The 17951-nt window shown below is 45.9% G+C and overlaps 5 protein-coding genes across 5 annotated transcripts; 1 reads left to right on the top strand and 4 right to left on the bottom strand.

The window, feature by feature from the left end:
- Nucleotides 1-5072: 5072 nt before the first annotated feature.
- BP5553_02988 (uncharacterized protein) lies at nt 5073-7096 on the bottom strand (the record flags this gene model as incomplete). The annotated part of the gene is made up of 2 exons (XM_032011611.1): nt 5073-6622; nt 6676-7096. The coding sequence occupies 2 exons, from the start codon at nt 7094-7096 to the stop codon at nt 5073-5075; spliced, it is 1971 nt and encodes a 656-aa protein (XP_031871304.1).
- Nucleotides 7097-7849: 753 nt separating this feature from the next.
- BP5553_02987 (putative Aldo-keto reductase (AKR13)) lies at nt 7850-9034 on the bottom strand (the record flags this gene model as incomplete). Its single annotated transcript, XM_032011610.1, has 3 exons — nt 7850-7889; nt 7964-8443; nt 8556-9034. The coding sequence occupies 3 exons, from the start codon at nt 9032-9034 to the stop codon at nt 7850-7852; spliced, it is 999 nt and encodes a 332-aa protein (XP_031871303.1).
- A 761-nt stretch (nt 9035-9795) lies between these two features.
- Nucleotides 9796-10269, top strand: BP5553_02986 (uncharacterized protein; the record flags this gene model as incomplete). The annotated part of the gene is made up of 1 exon (XM_032011609.1): nt 9796-10269. The coding sequence occupies one exon, from the start codon at nt 9796-9798 to the stop codon at nt 10267-10269; it is 474 nt and encodes a 157-aa protein (XP_031871302.1).
- A 4091-nt stretch (nt 10270-14360) lies between these two features.
- BP5553_02985 (Uncharacterized protein) lies at nt 14361-15263 on the bottom strand (the record flags this gene model as incomplete). Its single annotated transcript, XM_032011608.1, has 2 exons — nt 14361-15046; nt 15170-15263. The coding sequence occupies 2 exons, from the start codon at nt 15261-15263 to the stop codon at nt 14361-14363; spliced, it is 780 nt and encodes a 259-aa protein (XP_031871301.1).
- An 833-nt stretch (nt 15264-16096) lies between these two features.
- BP5553_02984 (uncharacterized protein) lies at nt 16097-17089 on the bottom strand (the record flags this gene model as incomplete). The annotated part of the gene is made up of 1 exon (XM_032011607.1): nt 16097-17089. The coding sequence occupies one exon, from the start codon at nt 17087-17089 to the stop codon at nt 16097-16099; it is 993 nt and encodes a 330-aa protein (XP_031871300.1).
- Between the last annotated feature and the right edge of the window lie 862 nt (nt 17090-17951).

Raw genomic sequence — 17951 nt, 5'->3', positions numbered from 1 at the left:
GAGGATATGTGAATGATTGGCAAATTGCATACGAAATTTTGGAATGATTGCGGAGGAAAAGGAAGCATAGGAGCCAAAAATTGCTGTTCATGGTGTAGCCATATAGATGTATAACCAGATATGAAGAGCTGCTACAGGAAGTGCTGGAATTACCGACCCCTAAAGACTGCAAAATAATAGAGCCAGGGAAGCAGAACCTTGTGATCGATCCCCGAATTTATTTGCACCGCCCTCAAGGCATATTTCCAACAGATCCTTCTCCGGGGCTGCATTTTAATCGACCTCATAGCAAAGTGTAGACTGCCCCCATCTGTATCGTTGATCATCGTGTATAGCATATGAACATATACCTTTGGTATTCTAGGGTCTCTAGGTGGAGTATAGATCCGCCTGCGGACAAGAACTGGGTACCGAGCTCGAGGACGAGGGTGTATAATTGCTGCGCCGAGTTGAGATGCTGTTGGTATCAAACATATCATACATCTACCTCATGGTCACCGAGAAAGGGCATCTAACCACGAAGTAGAAATCAGGATTCAGGAGACCTGGAGACGCAGCTTCGCGTCGCAGATTGACAACCAACCAACATCCAAGCCACAGGTGGCCAGGCGTGCCAGGATCCTATTGGCGGTACGAGTATGGCTGACTGAGCCCAACGTTCTCCGTGGCCACTGTGATATCAGTTGGTGATGCTTCCGGGTGGTGCGTGGACTATGGATAGGATATGACGGATCTCAGCCTTGCAAGTTTGTTTGATGGTTTGTTTGTTTCATACCTAGGTACTCGCAACGAAACTGGCCGGCTTATCCAGGCCGTGCTAGTTGGTAGTTACGTTATTAGACCACTTCTTGTTGGGCCCAAGTCTAGCCTCTCCCCAGTGTGGCATGTTGTTACCCTTGACTCTTAAACCATTAAGCATTGCAAGTACCTTTCTACAGTCCAACAGTGCGGATGTTTATTTTCGCCGTCCAGCGCGGCACATTGCGCGATACCGCCCCCTATAGAGTGCATACCACGGTACCACCTTGTATGGAGTCAGGACTCGCAAACCGGTTAGCAGCCCAAGGGTGTACGAGTAGGTCCTCTAAGGAATGTCTTCCAACATACGGATCCGCTCCCTTGCTCTTTCTATCATGTGGCCAAGGTGCGGCCGACTTGCAAAGGGGCGCAGAGGTGACTCCGAGACTCTGATCTCTGGTACAGTGGTGAAGTGGTGCTAAATGCCTAGGCTTTCTGGTGTAAGAAAAGTCCAAATATCTCTATTTTCGGATACGGCTTAGATTGTTGGAAGTTTGAAGGAGCATCTCCTTTGAGGTCCAAGATGCCCAATATACCTAGCTTTTCAAAAGGTTCCACCCACTTCATAACTCCAGGCTTCAGATATATATATATATATATTTATTGAACATTCCATTCCACACGAGTTATAAATATCCCTCTAAGATTCTACCCTTAGTATTTACCTTCGCGCTAGGTAAATTTGTTATACAGTACCTTGATCTCCTTCGAAATGTGGACTTCTATATGGCACCCGTCATCTATCATCATTCTCGCATTATTTGGCTTCACAAATGCTTATGTAGTTGATGTATCCTGCAATAGTAAGTGATATCCATTCAAGCTTATGGGCAGATCATCGAAATTAATACTATTGAAGGTTTTCGGGTCCAGCTAGATCTTGCCATCCAGGATGCCTTTAGAATGGCTGCAATTACTGTCACGGAGCTTGGACGGACTCCCATGAACCCCAATATCAAGCAAGTGGCATCCTACCTCTTTGGCAGCGATGCCAATATCAATCAAGCAAGAAGTAACTTTAAACTTCCGGCCCTATTGACTTTCTATCGGTCGGTCTAATTTCATGTCAGCTATACTACGGAATGTTGGCAGCATGAGCGTCCCGGACTCAAAACTACGAGCAAACCAGGCTGTAAGGATTCTTTCATTAGATTTCTTACCTACCAAAGTACATAATACGGGTATTATACTGATCAATGACCATTACCAGGTGTTTTACTGTGATTTTTCCAGAATGGAACCTTACAACCATGCCACATACGGCCAAGGGTTTATCGATCCAATAGCCCTTATGTACCACAGCAAGTGGAGCATGATGATGAGAGGCTGTCGATCCGCTACCTCAGGAATACAGGGTGTCCAGGCTGTTACAAGCGTTAAGCCCCCTTATAGGGACTCCCAGGGAAACATCGTGTTAGCTAATACCAAACACGACACAATTCAGCTATGCGTCTGGTTTATCGCTCAACAGAGAACGAATAATATCCCACCATGGAATGTCTTATTGGCAAAAGCAGCATCAGATGCTGCCCGTACCACACTCTCCAGAAACTTAGTGGCAAAGCACCAATCGACATTTTGGCGCAGCTCTCCCACACTATTCTACATGAGCTGACGCATACGCGAGCTGCTGGGGAATCAATTGATATAGCTCCTTCGGGGATTTTTAGTATGCTTGATATAAACAACGATCCTTATGGGTGGAAGAATTGTGTGGCGGTGCAATCGTACAAGAATGCTGGTGAGACATCCCTCATTCGTCAATTACTCCTCTCGAGCGATGCTAATTCTGTACATTGCTAGATTCTTTGGCATATATGGGGCTTGTTACTAAATTGATATTAGATGATGGGTATACAGTTGACAGGAGTGGTAAATTAGTTAGATTAGGTTAAAAAGAAGCCAGGCAAGACTGGAATATATTCCATACATTACGAGAGATAAACAAAACTTGTTCAACAAGTCAGAAAGACTTATTAAAATATATTTCCTGCTTAGATTGCTTTAAAACTCGTAATATTTAGCTACTCCAAGGTACTCGAAATGGTTAAGATAATTCATTTTTAGACCTGGGTAACCGTACTCGGTACATATATTACACGATTTGTAGCGGACTGTATGATTTAGATATGATAGAATGTCTGACAAAAGCATCCGTTGTGTGTGTATTGTAACAGCTCTAACAACAGACGATTATTTCACGCCAATCCTGACATGATGAAAGTCTGTTTCTGTTCAGAAAGGTGAGCAGAGCTTCTTTACTCTTAAGTTTTGGTGAGTCAAGGTGACCAAGAGTGAGTCAAAGTTGAGAGCGATAGTAGGGGGGTCAGCGTCAAAGGAGACCTCTTTCTTCCCCTCAGCTATAATTCTTTCGGGGCCAATTCTAGATCTGTGTCAGTCAGAGCGCAATCCTTTAACTTTACTGAACTTTACAAATTCAACCATATCGTATATAAACATATGGCGTTAATCTATTGTCTGTGTTTTCGAGGCACTGAAAAACAGATGGAAAGAGTTGATTAATCCTAGTTCTAGAGGTGGAGGAGAAGTCCTTGTTATATATAGGTAAAAGTGGGCCATATTTTCTACATGTGGCGTACACCTGGAACTCCTAATTTCAGCATCGCCGAAACTCAACATCTATTAACTACATATTTAACGCCTCTCTACTACAATAAGTTGTACTCAAATATGCATAGTACTAGTCTGTAACCGTTGTCGGCAGATAATTCTATATAGTCCCAAAAGTCTAAAGAATAACAGTGAAAATAGTAGGACGTGTTAATGTCTAGTGCTCTTTATAAGCATGTTACTTTTATACAAGACAAGTTATAATCATCTTACTAGGAAGGATATGCTAAGGAATAGAAATACAACGTCTGGTACTTCTCATAAGCAAGGTACTATTTATCCAAGATTAAATAATACTGGTGTAGCGCTATAGTTATATCGAGAGCTACGATAATTAGAGTGAAATCATATTGAAGGAAAATCCATACTAAAGCTATATATACTATCAAAGGAGCAAGAAGGGCTCTCTGTAAGCCAAGGAGCAAAGAGGGTATAAAACAACCAACAAAGCATGTAGTTGGGTGAAAGGTAGGATATAGGACTAAATACTGCTGGCAGAACTCCTGTCGTAAGGTCGCTGTGTCGTCACATCGTCATAGAGAACGTCATACCGTGGTATAGCGAAGTCTCTGTATAGGTGAATATTCAGAGCGCACCCAGGTGGTGGCACTCAGAAGGGGGGGCTCAGTAGTCACAAAAGTGGTAATTAAGATAAGGCAAAAGTATCCGTATTCGAGGTCTCCAGGAGCCTGAGTCCTGAGCCTATTCCATGATATGCATGTGAGCTGAAAGGGGAGAATAGGCCAGGATCCACGTACGTGCTGACAGATCTAATCAGCTAAGGTAACTACAAGAATTAAATCGAAACGAGAGAAGCAGCGATAGCTAGTGTACAAGAAAGAGCAGAGCATCGAACCGGTCCTTTTTGCGCTACTGTCCTTGAGGATGCTTGGGGAATATTTGTCCGTGTTCCTCAGGGTTCGGCGAGCCACATATAACGCTACCTATGTATTACACAGCTGTTCCTTCATTGGGGACAGCCCTCCCCCACCTCTGGGCAATTCATGTTGAAATTATAGGCTGAGGCTGTCGACAAATACTTGCCGACGCAAAGCATAATCAATTTGGAGTCGCTGGCCGTGGCTCCTTCGCAGAAGTCTATGGGGTGGCCAACACTAAGGTAGCTCTTAAGACCGCTTTCGAACCTAGAGAAGCCGATGCTGTCGAGAAGCGGATCTATGAGCGATTTGGCACTCACCCGCTCATTCAATCATATGGCGAGGGAAGTCGGTACTTGGCAAGGGTTTAGTGCTCTAATATCTGCCTATGGGAACACTGGCGGAGAATCTAGAGCTAGAGAGGTTTCCTATTGAGAGGGTGTAGTGAGTAGTCAGTGGCATATCTTCCCCCTATTTTTATTAAACTAAAGAATATTTAGATGGCTGGCCCAAATAGTCGAGGCAATAAGATATATTCATTCCAAGGGAGTTATCCATTGCGATATTGGCGCTCACAACTTTCTAATCTAAAACGACGGCTCAATTGCTTTGGCAGACTTTGTGGGTCAATTCTGGATGACTCGACAAGTCTTGCAGCCAGCTTAGCCCGGTATTCAAGGCCGCTCCCATTGGCGGAACGATTGTTAAACCACGCGGAGAAAGGTTAATAATTTTCGTGCGGCTAATGAAAAGCATTCATAGCCCTTACTCGATACAAATAGTTACGGGCGATCTGTCAGTCCATTCCTTAGGACGTATTTGACACATCCAATCGTCGACCATAATACCCACCCTTCGATACCTTGTACCGACTGCCTTTAAAATAAAAGCATATATCCATAAAGTGGAAGATGGTACGCTTATTTTAGGAACACCCGTATAGAATGAGAAATATCGCGTATCGCCCTCTTTGCTATAGAAGTCCTTTTTCTCGCTGAGATCATCAAAATAGAGTCCTTTCCTTTGATCCGTCCAGTTTGGCTGTTCGATTTGTGGGCGATCCCAAGAATGTAGATGGCCTCGAATCTTAAGGACAGCTTCACGAATTTCACCTAACTCGTTACCTTCTGGGGGGATTTGAATTTCCACTGGAAGTAGTCGAAAATTCGCGCCAATCCAAAACCTGACTGGTCCATCTATGGATGCCCATGACCACGTAGGTGCTCTATACCTCTCTGGCCGCTTGAGAAATGGCTTGTCGGTATACCAGCATAATTGGGCTTCAAGATCCGATTTCCATATGCCAGCAATATAAGAAGAATCTTCGGTTTTCAACTTGATCAATTCAGCCAAGCCAGCGATCGCATTCAACTTGTCACTGGTTTTGGTCAGAGCTCGGCGGGAATAAAACTCGACCAAACTTCGCCAATAAGCCATATAAATTGCCTGGTTAGATGTTGCCGCATCGTCCACAGGTACTTGGCTGGCAACAAAATCAGAATATCGACCGGGAGAGTCTCGGTTCTGCTTCAGGAGAGGATTCAATGGCCCATTCGAGTCGATAAGGGCTGAGGTACAGTCCCAGCTTAGTTGATCTTCGTAGAAGACAACGACTCGCGGTGACAGGATTCGTTCTTGAAATGCCCATGCCCGAGTGTTGAGAGGCTCGTCGACTCGAGATGCGCCCCGGTCGTTCTCCTCAAACTCAAGATATGCAGTACCGATGGTCCCGTCTGGCAAGTCGTATAAAACTTTACATTCGGGCTGTTCGTGATGAGGCTTTCGAAATATCCCCTCGTTAACATTCTTTGCGGCTGCGGCAGCAATGGTCAAAGTTGCGTTGCCATAGATGTGGCGCATAGTCACGCTCTGCCTGAGAAAATCCTCGCCTCCATCACCTTCCTGGATTATACAAAGGGCATCTACCCACAAGAACCGAAACTTAAGCTTTCTGGTAATCTCAATAGCATCCTTGAGGGTCTTTGGAAGAGTTCTCAATGGCAGTCTATACGTAGGAAGTAAGGAATTCTCTTTGGTAAGGACAAACCTAGTCTCAGTATTGCCCCAGCAATAACTGAGTGCAACATAACTGTACTTGTAACCTTGGGGTGGCGTGAAAAGAAAGGGGTCTTGTTGGCCGCCTTGCATGCCGACATCAATCACTCGAGTTGGAAGTTGCGAAATTATGGAGGTGTTGCATCCAGGGTGATGGAAGACACAAGTGTCAAGCCACGACTTGATAAGACGGAAGCATTCTTCAGACGCAAAGTCCTTTATGAATGGTCTTCTTTTAAGAGAGGAAGCAGAAACATCATCTAATGTTATCAGTTTGAAATTAGGGCTTAGGTGGTTTGGAATGAAGACAGACCATGAGTGGTGTAGAGTGCTAGTTTGTGAGAAAACGGGTTCGTATCATCACGATCATATCCGTTCAGTAATCTCAAAGCTTCAATATCACCTTCTTCAACTAAGGATTCCTTTTCTTGTAACGATAGTCGTCTTCGAATACCATAGAACCGAATAGGCAGGGATATAGGTCCAAGATCAAAATTTTCGGATAGTAAGCCACAGAGAGGACACCCCGCTTCTGCTGAGATTGCTATCTGACTAGGTGTCCCATGAAAAACATGGTTTCCACTTCTCAATTTACTAAAGCTCAGACTCAGCTTTTGACAGAGTTCGCAAATCGAGGCTCGAGGTGGCTGAACGGCTACGAGGCTCGATGCCGAGCTTTCAGCCCGCCGAAACAAGGTCTGAATGCGTCGGCGTCCAGGCGGTTTGCTTTCCATTTTGCTATTAATAGCTTTCCTTGATGTATATAGGTAATAATATCACCGCAAAGAGGCTGACTCGAACAGGCCCAGAGTCAAACGCGCGGTGAGGGTGGGGTGTGAGCTGAAGCACTTTGACCGCCTTTTTCTGCCCGCCTTTCCAGGTTGTTATATCGTCTACTGCCAGTATATAAACTCGAGAACTTACAACGCTGGGTATACAAGCCAGGCTCCTAGTGTAAGGGCAAAGTGTTGATAGATTATTCGGACCACGATACCTATATAAAGAGAGTAAAATCCTAATAATAAAACCCTCTTTTACGTCGAATGGGCGGTTCAATAGCTTCCTGTAGTATACTAGTTGAGTTAGCTTTCGTATAGCAACTTATTAAGTAAGCAATACTCTAAATACTAAGTTATCTCAACTTACTTAAATAGTCCTCGAAGTTACTAGAAGAATATTAATAATATATCCTAGCTTATTTATAGTATACCTAGCGTTATTCTTAGCCTCTTAACCCTTTACTCTTTATATATTATAAGGAGCCGAACCCCTTTGTTTAGCCCCTTTGTCGCCTTTTACAGGGTTCCCCTCCCGTGTAGTCACCCGACTTAGTATAGCTAGCTAGTAGCTAGGAGAATAGGTGTCAGAGTACTACCTACCTTACAATCACTTTTCGACGCTTTAGCGTCTCAGGCTAGTTTAGTATATTACAAATATATATATCTTGCATTCACTTTAGCGATTCAAATAAGCTCCTAAATAAGCTCCTACAAGGTAGGTGTATCCGCAAACAAGCTCGCCATAGCACTGTCAAGGTGTTATCGAGTATCCCACAACCTATAACAACTGCGCCATATGCGAAAGTAGGTTCTGGTACTTACTGTTGATGATATCTTGATCCAACGACAACAGCACGCTGGATCGCTTCACGAATTTCCCGGTTTTCGTCATCAGACAATTGGATCACCACACTTTGTTTGTTGTTCGCCAGGTTCTCCAGCTTGGTCGTCCCTGGAATAGGAATGATGTCCTCTCCCTGCGCCAATAGCCAAGCCAGCGTTAGACTACTGATTTTAACTCCCTTCCGTTGTGCGACCTCTTCCAATGCCTCCACCAGCTTTACGTTTGTATCGAAGTTCTCTGCCGAAAATCGAGGAAAGACACGACGGATGTCTCCTTCCGAAAAGTCATCAGGAGATCTGAATTTGCCGCCGAGAAATCCACGGCCGAGCGGCGAGTAGGCGACGAGGGCCACTCCCAGTTCACGACAGGTTTGCAAGACGTTTATTTTCGGGTCCTCGATCTCCATGCTAAAGGGACTATATTCCACCTGCACGGCAGAGATGGGATGGATCTTATATCTGTAGGGCAACATATGAGTTACCATATATTTTCAGCATTGAGACGAATATGAATGAAGAACGGATTAACGTGGAGCCAGTGAAATCGACTATTGAGAGATGGGCTACTTACGCGCGCCGAATGCTGGTGGCAGAGCACTCTGATAATCCAAGGTATCGCACCATGCCAGCTCTTTTCAGGTCCGCCATGGCTTGCACTGTCTTCTCGATCGGTGTGACCCTATCCATACGATGGTAGTAATACAGGTCAATGGTGTCCACTCCAAGTCTTTTCAGGCTCGCTTTACACGACTTATTCACCTGCTCGGGAGCCCCGCCTTCAATGGCGCCGAACTTGGTGGCTAAGAATATCTCATTACGCTTCCCCGACCGAGCGAACCATTTCCCCAGCAGCTCTTCGCTATCGCCATAATAGTCGGATGTATCCCAGAATGTGATACCACTTTGGTAGACACTATCCAGGAAGTTGAGACGCTCTTCGTCAGTGGCCTTTGGGCCGTAGAACGCAGAGAGTCCCATTGCACCCCAGCCAGTAGCTGTGACCGAGGGGCCGGATTTGCCTAGCTGGCGCATGGGAAAGTCTTGGGCCATCTTCAATAGAGCGACAATACCGATATTCTGACCAAGAAGAAGTGAGAAGGGAGAAAATGTGTTAGGAAAGCCGAAAACCGTGTTGGCCGCACACTACCTACCTTACCTAGGTACTTATTGTTGGTGGCAGCGCAGAAAAAGCCCACCAGCTGCCCAATATTACCAAGCCATGCGAGTTATATTGCATCTCGGGCCCGGTAGGCCTTAAGTCCGGTTCCTACCTAGGAGAGTTTCTTTAGAGAGGCTCCAGTAAACTTCGAAACCGGCTTCGCCCAAACACTCTCTTGTTAAAAAGTCTGCCCCACTGGTATTAATTTCTTGCACCTACTTTGCCGTTTCAGGAAAGTGCGGTGCAAGAGTAATGCTCCGATGTACCTCTACGGATGTCACGGAATCGCGCAAGGCTGAGTGGAGAGAAGGGAACTGTCTCGGGAGCTCCCGTAACTTTGGGAAACAAAGCAATGGCCAGTCGCCGAATTCTCTGGTTGTTTTGTTATGCTGCATATCTCCATTACCTTTTCACTGTCTTCGTCGTGCGAGTCCTCGATAGAGTAGGGTTAGATGACGGCCGTTTTGCAGGGATGCTGTTGGTTTGTTGGTTCAGTTCGCTCAATGGCTGCGGAGCCAACAGGACTTCGATACCTTTCCATAAACACAGCCTTGTTAGCAGAGCTACTTATCTCTAGCATCGTTATTCAACCGCACTTCCTTTTATTCACACTCTGATCGCTGGAGCTACGAACCCGAATTCCACATTCATGATGTCGGATCCCAAGCCTTCGCCAGTTTCGGACCCTGAAGCTTTTCCGCTCTTACCAGCACTAGTGAATACGTACGTGGCGATTGATAGACTAAACAGCACAGAGACAAGTAATTGTTCAACGTCCGTAGAGGCTATTGATTACATCGGACATTTTGACTATGCGTTGACGGTTAGGGGTCGGGGTCGCGATTACGACACCATCGAGAGCTGGCTGGATTATATGAAGTATATCCAAAAACAGGCAGATTTCGCACCTGATTTTGCTCAATGGGATAAACATACAAGGGAAATTGAAAGATTGGCAAATGACGCTCTCACCGAGAGTAAGAGGGTGCTCGAGGAGCACAACCGGCCGGAAAAGAGATTACCCCACGTGGTCGTGAGAGGTATCTATGCGAGAACCGGGCTGCTCCAGAGATGGACCAAATTGCATCTCGAGGTGATTCGAGCTCAAGAAGACTACAAGAGATAGAAGATGCAGCAAGATGCCCCTCCACAGTCCTCGCAAAGTATGTCACACCTGAGATGAACCGCCGGTACGTTGTCGAATGCTAACAATTCACTAGTGAGAAAAAGGAGAGGATATCACACAGATAGCGCTGCCACAATGATCCCTTCAACGACTCCGTTAACGCCTCTTGAGACGCCCGAAGATTATGAATGATTATCCAAACTTCAAGTGATAGAACGTTACTTGCAGGTGAGTACCCCAGCAAAGACGCCTCTACCGACCTAACCCATCACTAGGAGGACCTCACAATTTGGGGCATCAATCTTGCGATCTATTTATCTTGCATTATAATGCAAGCCATCTCCTTCTCTCACCAAACTCCATCCAACCTCTCTGCCTCCGACTATCTCAACGCTATCCAGACAACGCTCACGCAGCTGCTTTCGGTTCTGATGACTTACATCCTCACTATTCGAAACGCTAGCGACTATCATCTTGGCATACGTTACCAGCTTTGGTTTGTTCTCGCCTGTATTCTCCCAGTCGTGGCGTTTAGTGTCTTTAAGTGGTATCCTGGAATGAGTGCATTGGTAACGTTCCTTGGCACCGCGGTGACGGGGCTTTTGCAAGTGCTTTTGGCTGTTGATATGAGGAGATCAAAGGTCTTGCCATGATGTAACCTACGAATTAAGTAAGTCGAAGAGAAGTTAATGGGTACATACGGTAGGGTCAAATAAGGTTATTGAGTGATTTGAATCGAGACCGACTTCGATATCAGCACTGTAAAATAGGAAGGTCATCAAAAACCTGCCGATGAATACATGCGCCGATATTGGCCGATGTTAGCCAGTCTTGGGGCAGTAACACCATGGCCTCCTTATCGATCACAGAACCGGCTGCAAAAATTTCGATCAACACAAACAAAATCATGAATTCATCAAGGATGAAGGGCTGAGCCAGCCTTCTTTTGAAACCGACGGACCCAGTAAATCGGTGGTCCCACCAGATAATTTAGAAATGGAGGCTGCCCGCGTAGCAGCCATCGATACAACACTAATGCTTCATGATCTTATTCTTGGGCCGAAGGAGCACCTGTTAAGTTTCACGGTAGATATGCAAACGCTACGAAGCTGTCAAATATACGCCAACTCTCTCGTAAAAGGATGACTGGCTTCTGGGCATGCAAGCAATTTCATGCTTCAAATAGCGTCGACTTTTTCCAATCCAGGAGGAATCAACTTTCGCTCAAATCTCCGAAAAGTGCAGTGTAAATGAGCATGATATTCGTCGTATTATTCGTCAAGCAATGACCAACCGCATCTTCAACGAACCTCGAAACAGTGTTGTTGCCCATACGGCTGCTTCCAGATTGCTTGTTGAAGACTCCCAGATAGCCGACTGGGTTGGAGCAAGTACCGATGAACTTTGGCAGGCTGCGTCACAGACAGTCAATGCTATGGTAAATTATCCAGGATCTCAGGAACTAAACCAAACTGTATGACATCCTCCCATTATTTATAAACTCCTACAATCATAATTAACTCTATCTTAGGGGTTTGCGCTGGCAAACAACACCGAGAAATCCGCGTTTGAGTTTTAGTCCGAGCACCCACAGCGCGCTCGTGGAGTTGGAAATGCTATAGAGGCATATGCTGAAGGCACCGGATTTGACATTCATTTTGTTGCTGAAACCTATCCATGGCAAGATCTGGCAAGATCTGGCTAGCGGGACAGTTGTTGATGTTTGTCTTTCTTTACTTTATGAAACTATACTTACGAGAAACTAGTCGGTGGCACGCATAGCTTTGCTTGTACTCATCTAGGAAATGCTTTCTCGTCCTTGAAGTTCAAAGTACAAGACCTTCCTCCTGTTGTCGCGGCGGGTGCCAAAACGGTACCTAGCGAGCTTTCCGACAGAATTGAGTTCGTGGAGTACGATTTTCTTACTCCCCAACCTGTCCACGGTGCCGATGTGCACTTCTTCCGCTGGATATTTCATAACTGGTCTGATAAGTATTGCCTCGAAATTCTTCGCAATCTTATTCCTGCTCTAAAAAAGGGGGCAAATATTGTGATCAATGGCAATGTTATGCCAGAGCCTAGCGTACTACCTATGTAGCGCGAGGAGAAGCTGAGGTCTATGGACTTGGCGATGCTTGAGTTGGGAAATGCTCGAGAGAGGGAGCTGGAGGATTGGGCCAAGCTTTCTGCGGAAGCGGATCGTAATGGGAGGTTCAAGTTTTTGGGTGGGAAGCAGCCTGCTGGGACTAGTTTGTGGATTTTGGAGGCTGTTTGGGAAGGGGAGTAGATCTTTCTCTATCGAAGGAGCTAGATGGGAAGCTTTGAAGGGTAATCCTAACACAATTTAAAAAGTTCTACTTGCCAGAAAATGAGTTGAGCTTACTTACGTGTACGGGTGACCCGAGGGCCGAGTATAACATTTCCTCGCGTCGGACTCTCGACTCTCGCTTCATGTGGGACAACGTCAGTAAGAAACCTCCAACAAACGACTCTAGCAAACCAACATTTCCAGATGTTGGAATTATTCACGGTTGAATAGTAGCTAATGGAGGGTGAAAAATGGTCGATATTGACGAAGAGGGCGGGTTATTTTCCCCCGGACTGTATCAATCTAGCTAATAGTGTCGAAGGTGGTACTCGAGTCGAGGTTTCATTTTCAACCCTTTAGTCTCATCTGAGCCCAAGGGTATGGCTATTCTCGCTCAATCTCTCGAACTCTCCTTCCTTCCGAAGCCTTAAAGTGCGCTAGTAAAATGGCAACTGCCTAATCTACAATATACTCGTAAGAAGCTGCAGTTGCCTCCATCACCTCCTATTATACCTTTATTACGCGCATGCATTCAATTAAGGTTGGAAATTTCCTATACCTGCCATTAACCGGGTGGCCATAAATAAAGCGCGAAATATTTCCCATCTTTACAGATACTGCCGTCGAGCTGTTGCATCATCTCCCCTATCCCATAGATGAGAGAATGTGCATTATGGACAAGACGCAACCGATAAATTATATCTTTCCAATTTTATTACGAGCCTTTACCGCCAACTTGGAGAAACCCATAGAAGGAAAAGCTCGATGAAGCAGATGAAGCAGATGAAGCAGATGAAGCAGATGAAGCAGATGAAGTAGATGAAGTAGATGAAGAAGAAACTATACTGCCGCCACAAATCTTTACGCTAGCAGCGGGAAATCGGGATGGTTATTCGGTGCTTGTCGATACGGAACGTGGCGCTATTATCTGGTAGAAGTACGACGTCAACTTTCTGGAGGGAAGTCCCAGGGGCGATGCGGATTGGTCCTCGGACTATCATACAGGCAAAGACGACGAAGTAGTCGATATTGATGTAGATCAAAGCGCCCCCGACGCTTGGAAATTCATGCCAACCTTTCGCGTCGAGTCCTTCTTTGAGATGTATAAAGAGCAATTTCGGATTATGAATTGGATGCCAGTACTAGACGATCACGAGCGTGGGGAAATCTGTCAATTGAATAAACACCAAACATTTTCGGACAGGTATGAGGTGAAGATGATGCAGATATTGCAAGATGCTGGGTGGCCGGGGCATGGGGAAGGTGGCGAGTGGGATAAAGAAGGGGCTGAACGGGAAATGGAGGAATTGTTCACGCTATTAATGGAATAATTTAGACGTGGTATGGCCCTTATATTATGCCGTGGAGGACTCAAAGCACTTTTTATCTCTAGATGATCTTTAACGTCAATGGGTCAGCTTCGCCGCTTTGGGAGCCGTGGTCATCAGACACATTACAGAGGAGAGTCACTTTTGCTGTTTTCCTTGCCCCCGAGGCGACATCTGTTGATGATAGTCTTGCTGATTTTCCATGCACTTGATTTGCGAAGCCGGATGTTAGATACGCTAAATCCTCTATTCTATTTGCTTTTGACATTACCCAGGGTATTCCTAGCTACGTCGTCTGCTCATCCGATTCTGACCGCCGCAGTGCCATAGGCATCAGATCAGATACTATCCGAAGCACAAAGCGAATCCTTTGGTCTATACAACACCCAAGTCGGCGATCCACCTCTAAAATTTTGATAGGATCAGAACTTTCAGCAGTGCTATCTGACTCGTGCTCAACGATTCTCTAAGAGATCAAACTCTGCCCCCGAAGTTCTACCCCAGCTACCTCTCTTGCTGCTGGTTAGGAACAGCGTTCCGGGATGGCGCCAAATGAAAAGTGCAACAACTGCTATCATCAAGATAGAGTCGAAGATGTACAACATGACCTCATGCCTGAGTATAAAGCCATTGTTGCCCATAAGGTATTCCACAACCCTGAAAATGCTTCTAACGAGGATAATCCCACTGGTCGTATATAGTATGGCCATATGACTTTGCCACGGTATGCGAGCCAGTCCCGATAATCTCGTAGGCTGTGACCGGATGCACAGATGAAAGCTGATCGCACTGGTTATGAACACTCCGAAGAAGAAGATTTGGATGAACAATCCTGCCACGATAATCTTCTCGCCCAAGTGTAAAAGGTCGAGTGTTCCTCCGGCTTGGATGCCACCGCCTCCGCCTTGTACTACAAAAGAGATGCAGTCTCCGATCACGAAGATCTTCGTAAGCCATTTCAACTTGATCCAGCTGTGGGTTTCGCCTCCTACGAGGGCAATAATGCGGCCAAGCACCATGTATATGGAGGCGGCGAATAGTGCAGGCGCAATGAGGATAAGAAGTGATTGAATGATATAGCCGGGGAGGCCAGTGGGGTCGAAGTGAGACCAGATGCGTCCGCCATACCCTAGGGCTTCCACTATATACTGTTAGTGTTACAGATATTGCGAGAAGAAATGATACGCACTGAAACAACCAATAATGAATGGAATGAAGAAACCCGAGTTTAGTCGCCGTAGAAGGACGATGTGCACTATCCCACCTAGAACAAAGAGCGCAGCCGCGATGATAGCTGGAGCAATTTGGGGGGTGTATTGGTAAAGTGCATAGCTGAAATCTTCACGACTAGAGAGCATGTTAATTATGCGTGCTCTTGACTTGAAATGCCGGCTCAGGCGTGTGACCAGCGCGAGCAAATGAAAGTAGCAAGGTAGCGAACGCTGTGCGATTTAAATGGAATGAGACCTCAACGCAGATAGATCGTAGCCTGATTGGTCTTTTGGGTGAAAATTGACGGTAATAGGTATAAATGGGGAGACTCGGCAGTCAAAGGGCGACATGTCAGCCTTTTTAAGGAGAAGGAGGAGATGTCACGAGAAGGTAACGAGCAACAGCCGGCCGTATTCATCGCATATCATGTGTTGAATTCGGTAATGATATGGAGTCTCCGGAGCTACCGCGCGGCTTCCACGTTTGAGGTCTATCGAAATCATAAACATGAGGTGTAGAAGTTAAGAGGTAAAGGGGTTGAGAGTTCCGCATTGGCCGTATTCATCGTATCCATCGTATCCATCGTATCCATCGTATCCATCGTATCCATCGTATTAAGCGTATTCGTCATATGCGTTATCTTCTAGCACGACTAAATGCACCATAGCTTTCTCACTCGAGCTGTGACCGGCGCTATTCTCGAGCACAAACCAAGGACTAAAATAAATTCTGAAATACGTCCATTGTCTCAGACCCAGCTTGCTGCGGTAGTATTTAGATCCGTTTGCCATGACCAGAAGCCCGCGAGTAATCGCCATAGTTGTAGTCAGCATGATGAGAGGGGACTTCTCACGTGAACCGATTTGTAACTCTAAAGAGCCACATCCATAGAAGTCATTCTGTCCTCTAATTTGAGCGAGCTGAAAATTAATGGCGCAGTGGATATCCTTGGCCAGATGCTAGTAAAACTTGCTGCTATTCAGGCACCTAAAGGAGAACCATCTTGATTGGCAGCCTGAGAGATCTGCTTCGGCCAGTCGAGCCATGTACGTAAATCGGGAGGAAGGCACTCGTCCACATTAGAAATAATATATTCGTCCCACCCCTTTACCCACCAAATGTCACGTGCGTATGACAATATCGCAGCGAAATGTGCAAGGATAATGAGAGAAACCGGCTCTTGCTCAACAAGACACGACATGAACTCTTCTGAAAGTTCCGTGGGCCAGATGAACAGCAGAGCAAGAGTTGAACGGTGCTCAACTGCGCTCTGAATCTCTAGTATGACCTCATGCAATTTCTCCACGGCAGCATTGTATTTCGTGGCCATGTGAGGATTGGTAAAAGTGATAACAGATTGGATAAGTGATTTCAGACGGAGAAGTTCTGGAACCTCGCCAGACACACCACACATCCATCCGTTATCAAGAATAGGTCGAAGCTCGCTCTGAAGTAGACTGTACCAGTACGGTCGCATCACAGAGCCCACGCCCCGTATAAGACCCAGGCAGTTGAGAAGGTCACTGATCGGCTTTTGAAGCACGGTTACCTGACCAGCCGCAAATGCATTAATAACAGTGAAGCAAGAGAAAGCCACGATCGGGATACTATTCTTAGTGCTCATGGCTCGAAGTTCGGTGCGGAAGTCTCGGAGGCCGCGGTTGTATTGGGTGGAAGCTTGAATTAGCATGCCAGCAATCGAAGTCCGATCGACGGCTGCAATATGGAGAGCAGCTATGGCAAGAATGCCGCGCAAGACATACTTATGCTCAAAGCCCAGCTGTACCATGAAGTGCTGCCAAATGTGGTGCTGAGATGTGATACGGTCGAGGGTGGCGTAGCTACTGGTTGAGTAATGATGCAACAAGCGCAGGGCATTTAAATCTAAGTGCTCTGGTGACGGACTGCCTGGATTGTCGAGTTGACGTGCAATACTATCGAAGTTGTCAATGACACCCGGAGTCATCGCCATGGGAGTCGAAACTCCGGAAGCTGGTGCAGGAGCGCCCGAGACATCTCTGATACTTGGTGCTTCTCGAGGAACTCGCGATGATTTTATGGGCCAGTGACACTTTTCATCCAATCGTATACACGTGGAACAAGACGGTTTCTGTTCATCGCACTGTCGGAGAAGGTTAGAAAGTATTGCAGGATGCAGAAGACAGGCTAACCATGAAATACCGACTTTAGTATGGCGCCTTTTGCACTCCAGGCATCCTTTCCTTGACTTTGTGTGGGACTTCCTTGATGACATCGTGATCATGTCATGTGAATGGTAGTCTTGTGCTCTTCTCACTAATGATGAAGTTACTCGAAAGCATGCATTCGCTTCAAAGATACAATGTGATTGTCGCTAGATATGGCTAAGTTATGGGTATCCATGATTTTGGTAGTGATTAAGGTTGATGAAGTGGTTGTGTGAAGGGGTAAGAAGTGTAGTGCCATCAAAGTACACGACAGCTGTGGAGCATTGGAGGTGTGGCTTCTATTGCAAGCTTAGCGGTGTTTCAATATCGGTATTTCCAACATCGATGCCTGATGAATCAGGCAAGTAAGTACCCACACCAATATTTCACTTCTCCCACCTGTCCTATTTTATTCCCACCACAGCCTGATAATTACAGCTATTCATACAACACGTTTAATCAACTCTCCTATAGAGGGAAGTAACTTAATGAAGCCCTATGATACTGCACCCTATGTGTCACCCTCGAACTAGCCTCGAACTAGTTTATCTAGGGTCCTACTAGCTTCCAGATTGGCTACAGTGCCGAGCAGAGTCCAATTTAACTTCGAAATTGGTCCGCATGCAGCTTAGGAGCATGTCTATTAAG

This window comes from Venustampulla echinocandica (assembly GCF_003357145.1).
Source record: "Venustampulla echinocandica strain BP 5553 chromosome Unknown scaffold_1, whole genome shotgun sequence".
Taxonomy (NCBI): domain Eukaryota; kingdom Fungi; phylum Ascomycota; class Leotiomycetes; order Helotiales; family Pleuroascaceae; genus Venustampulla; species Venustampulla echinocandica.
Note: the sequence above shows the minus strand (reverse complement) of the source record. Positions and strands in the feature narration are given on the sequence as shown.